The 3,665-nt window shown below is 50.9% G+C and overlaps 1 protein-coding gene across 1 annotated transcript in view; it reads left to right on the forward strand.

The window, feature by feature from the left end:
• The window catches only part of dot1l (DOT1-like histone H3K79 methyltransferase), an 18,676-nt gene that overhangs the window by 7,480 nt on the left and 7,531 nt on the right, over positions 1-3,665 (forward strand). Inside the window, exons 7-17 of the mRNA XM_062455240.1 lie at positions 1,288-1,382; positions 1,485-1,547; positions 1,658-1,713; positions 1,891-1,970; positions 2,048-2,116; positions 2,243-2,349; positions 2,497-2,538; positions 2,692-2,871; positions 2,966-3,194; positions 3,288-3,392; positions 3,495-3,642. Coding sequence (XP_062311224.1) covers positions 1,288-1,382; positions 1,485-1,547; positions 1,658-1,713; positions 1,891-1,970; positions 2,048-2,116; positions 2,243-2,349; positions 2,497-2,538; positions 2,692-2,871; positions 2,966-3,194; positions 3,288-3,392; positions 3,495-3,642 — 1,174 coding nt within the window. The remainder of the gene's footprint in view (positions 1-1,287; positions 1,383-1,484; positions 1,548-1,657; positions 1,714-1,890; positions 1,971-2,047; positions 2,117-2,242; positions 2,350-2,496; positions 2,539-2,691; positions 2,872-2,965; positions 3,195-3,287; positions 3,393-3,494; positions 3,643-3,665) is intronic.

Below are 3,665 nucleotides of genomic sequence, written 5' to 3' on the forward strand. Positions count from 1 at the left end.
CAGCGGTCAGTAGAGACCAGTAGAGGCACTAGGTGATATATATCTGGACAGCGGTCAGTAGAGACCAGTAGAGGCACTAGGTGATGTATATCTGGGCAGCGGTCAGTAGAGACCAGTAGAGGCACTAGGTGATGTATATCTGGGCAGCGGTCAGTAGAGACCAGTAGAGGCACTAGGTGATATATATCTGGACAGCGGTAAGTAGAGACCAGTAGAGGCACTAGGTGATGTATATCTGGGCAGCGGTCAGTAGAGACCAGTAGAGGCACTAGGTGATATATATCTGGACAGCGGTCAGTAGAGACCAGTAGAGGCACTAGGTGATGTATATCTGGGCAGCGGTCAGTAGAGACCAGTAGAGGCACTAGGTGATATATATCTGGACAGCGGTCAGTAGAGACCAGTAGAGGCACTAGGTGATGTATATCTGGGCAGTGGTCAGTAGAGACCAGTAGAGGCACTAGGTGATATATATCTGGACAGCGGTCAGTAGAGACCAGTAGAGGCACTAGGTGATATATATCTGGACAGCGGTCAGTAGAGACCAGTAGAGGCACAGTAGAGACACAGTAGAGACCAGTAGAGGCACTAGGTGATGTATATCTGGGCAGCGGTCAGTAGAGACCAGTAGAGGCACTAGGTGATGTATATCTGGGCAGTGGTCAGTAGAGACCAGTAGAGGCACTAGGTGATATATATCTGGACAGCGGTCAGTAGAGACCAGTAGAGGCACTAGGTGATATATATCTGGACAGCGGTCAGTAGAGACCAGTAGAGGCACTAGGTGATATATATCTGGACAGCGGTCAGTAGAGACCAGTAGAGGCACTAGGTGATGTATATCTGGGCAGTGGTCAGTAGAGACCAGTAGAGGCACTAGGTGATGTATATCTGGACAGTGGTCAGTAGAGACCAGTAGAGGCACTAGGTGATGTATATCTGGGCAGCGGTCAGTAGAGACCAGTAGAGGCACTAGGTGATGTATATCTGGGCAGTGGTCAGTAGAGACCAGTAGAGGCACTAGGTGATATATATCTGGACAGCGGTCAGTAGAGACCAGTAGAGGCACTAGGTGATGTATATCTGGGCAGCGGTCAGTAGAGACCAGTAGAGGCACTAGGTGATATATATCTGGACAGCGGTCAGTAGAGACCAGTAGAGGCACAGTAGAGACCAGTAGAGACACTAGGTGATGTATATCTGGGCAGTGGTCAGCAGAGACCAGTAGAGTGTGTTATGGGTCTGTGCAGGTCATTTTGATCAGTGATCAGCTCCTTTTAATTACAGGTGTGGGCCAGGTGGTGCTGCAGGTTGCTGCGGCAACTAATTGTAAACACTATTATGGGGTGGAGAAAGCAGACATTCCAGCGACGTATGCAGAGGTAAGGAAGGATGAAGAGATGAATTATTCACCTTCATCACGCAGCAACTCACAAAAGTTGTTTGTGTCCCGAACTGACCTGTAACGTGTGTGTGTGTTACAGTCTATGGACAAAGAGTTTAAGAAGTGGATGAAGTGGTACGGGAAGAAACATGGGGGATACACGGTGAGTTGGTGTGTGTGTGTGCAAGCATGTGTGCAAGCATGTGTGTATCCTTCAAAAAAAGCGTTGATACACTTTGATACATTGACACCAACTTCCTGTTCTGTGTGCAGTTGGAGCGAGGGGACTTCCTGTCGGAGGAGTGGAAGGACAGGATCGCCAACACAAGGTGTGATATTAGTGTTACTGTCTCTCTACAGTGTGATATTAGTATTACTGTTGCTCTACAGTGTGATATTAGTGTTACTGTCTCTCTACAGTGTGATATTAGTGTTACTGTCTCTACAGTGTGATATTAGTGTTACTGTCTCTCTACAGTGTGATATTAGTGTTACTGTCTCTACAGTGTGATATTCGTGAATAATTTCGCCTTCGGCCCCGAGGTCGACCACCAACTGAAGGAACGCTTCGCCAACATGAAGGAAGGTTGGTTGTGTGTGCGTGTGCGTGTGTGTGTGCGTGCGTGTTGTGGAGGAAAGTAACCGGGTGTTTGTCATCTCTAGGTGGGAAGATCGTTTCCTCCAAACCTTTTGCACCTCTGAACTTTCGAATCAACAGTCGGAACCTGAGTGGTGAGTGAAGCAGGGTGGTGTAGGGGTCAGGTGAGGTCATGTTGGGGTCAGGTGAGGTCATGTAGGGGTCAGGTGAGGTCATGTCCTGTCTTTCTGCTGCTCTGTGTGACCGCTGTCCTCCTGCAGACATCGGTACGATCATGAGAGTGGTGGAACTGTCTCCTCTCCGGGGCTCGGTGTCCTGGACAGGAAAACCTGTCTCCTACTACCTGCACACCATAGACCGCACCATAGTGAGTACACACTACTGTACTGCTGTACTATACTAGAGTATATCCTACTACTACTACAGTACGGTGGTATACTGTATTACACCACAGAGAGCAGAGAGTATTGTCTGTGTTCACAGAGCTCATTAACCCTGATCTCCTCCTTTTCAGCTTGAAAACTATTTTTCTAGTCTGAAGAATCCTAAACTCAGGGTAAGAGAGCGAGAGTGTGTGTTTGTGTGTTGATGTGTGTGTGTTGATACCTGTGTGTGTGTGTTGATACCTGTGTGTGTGTGTTGATACATGTGTGTGTGTGTGTGTGTGTGTGTGTGCGTGTTGATACCTGTGTGTGTGTGTGTGTGTCAGGAGGAGCAGGAGATAGCCAGGCGACGGCTGCAGAAGGAAACTAAAGACAGCAAGAGCAGCTCTGCCCTGAACCCCTCTACCCTCTACTCTGCCAAGAGCAGCTCTACCCTCTACTCCACCACCCTGACCAAGTCTACCAAGAGCAGCTCTACCACCCCGACCAAGTCCAAGGAGCTCAAGGTCTGACCCCTAACCCCTACACCCCTGACCTCTCATCAGGCCAGTGTTAACAGTCTTGTGTAATGTGTCTGTCTCTCTCTCTCTCTGTGAGCAGGACTCTGAGGGGGAGGAGGATGGGAGCGTCGTCAACGTGGTGAAGCCGCCTCCCCGCCCACGCAGGCCCCGCCTCCTGAAGAGGAACACCAGGAAAAGGGGCCGTCCCAAGAAGGCCCCGCCCCCAGCAAGCTCCGCCCACACCCCGCCCTCTGCCAGCTCCGCCCACGCGGGCCTCAGCGCCCTGGAGCTGCTGCATGCCAAGACCCTGTCCTCTGCCCCCGGCCAGGGTACACACACACACTACCATGCTCACATTACCGAACACAGTCTCTCACTCACTCATGGTTAACACTCCCTGTACCCCCTCTCTCTGTCTGCAGATGTGTATGGTGCTCAGAGCTCGTTCTACCAGCTATCTCCTAAAGTCCAGACCTGCTCCTCTGTTCTCCTGGGCCCCCCTCCCCCTGCCCTGCAGCAGCTGCTGGGTGAGCACACACACACGCTACCTTTACACACACACACTCACTACCTTTACACACACACACACACACACTACCCTCTCAGACTGACATCCCTCCTCTCCCCAGATAACTTCAGGGTTCAGTACCTGCAGCTCATGGCTCACATGCAGACGCCCCAGTACCACTCCTCTCTACAGCTGCAGCTCCAGCAGGAGAAGGTAGCTCTCTCTCCCTCTCTCCTCTCCCTCTCTCTCTCTCTCTCTCTCTCTCTCTCTCTCTCTCTCTCTCTCTCTCTCT

The sequence above is a fragment of the Osmerus eperlanus genome, unplaced genomic scaffold (genome assembly GCF_963692335.1).
Source record: "Osmerus eperlanus unplaced genomic scaffold, fOsmEpe2.1 SCAFFOLD_65, whole genome shotgun sequence".
Lineage (NCBI taxonomy): Eukaryota > Metazoa > Chordata > Actinopteri > Osmeriformes > Osmeridae > Osmerus > Osmerus eperlanus.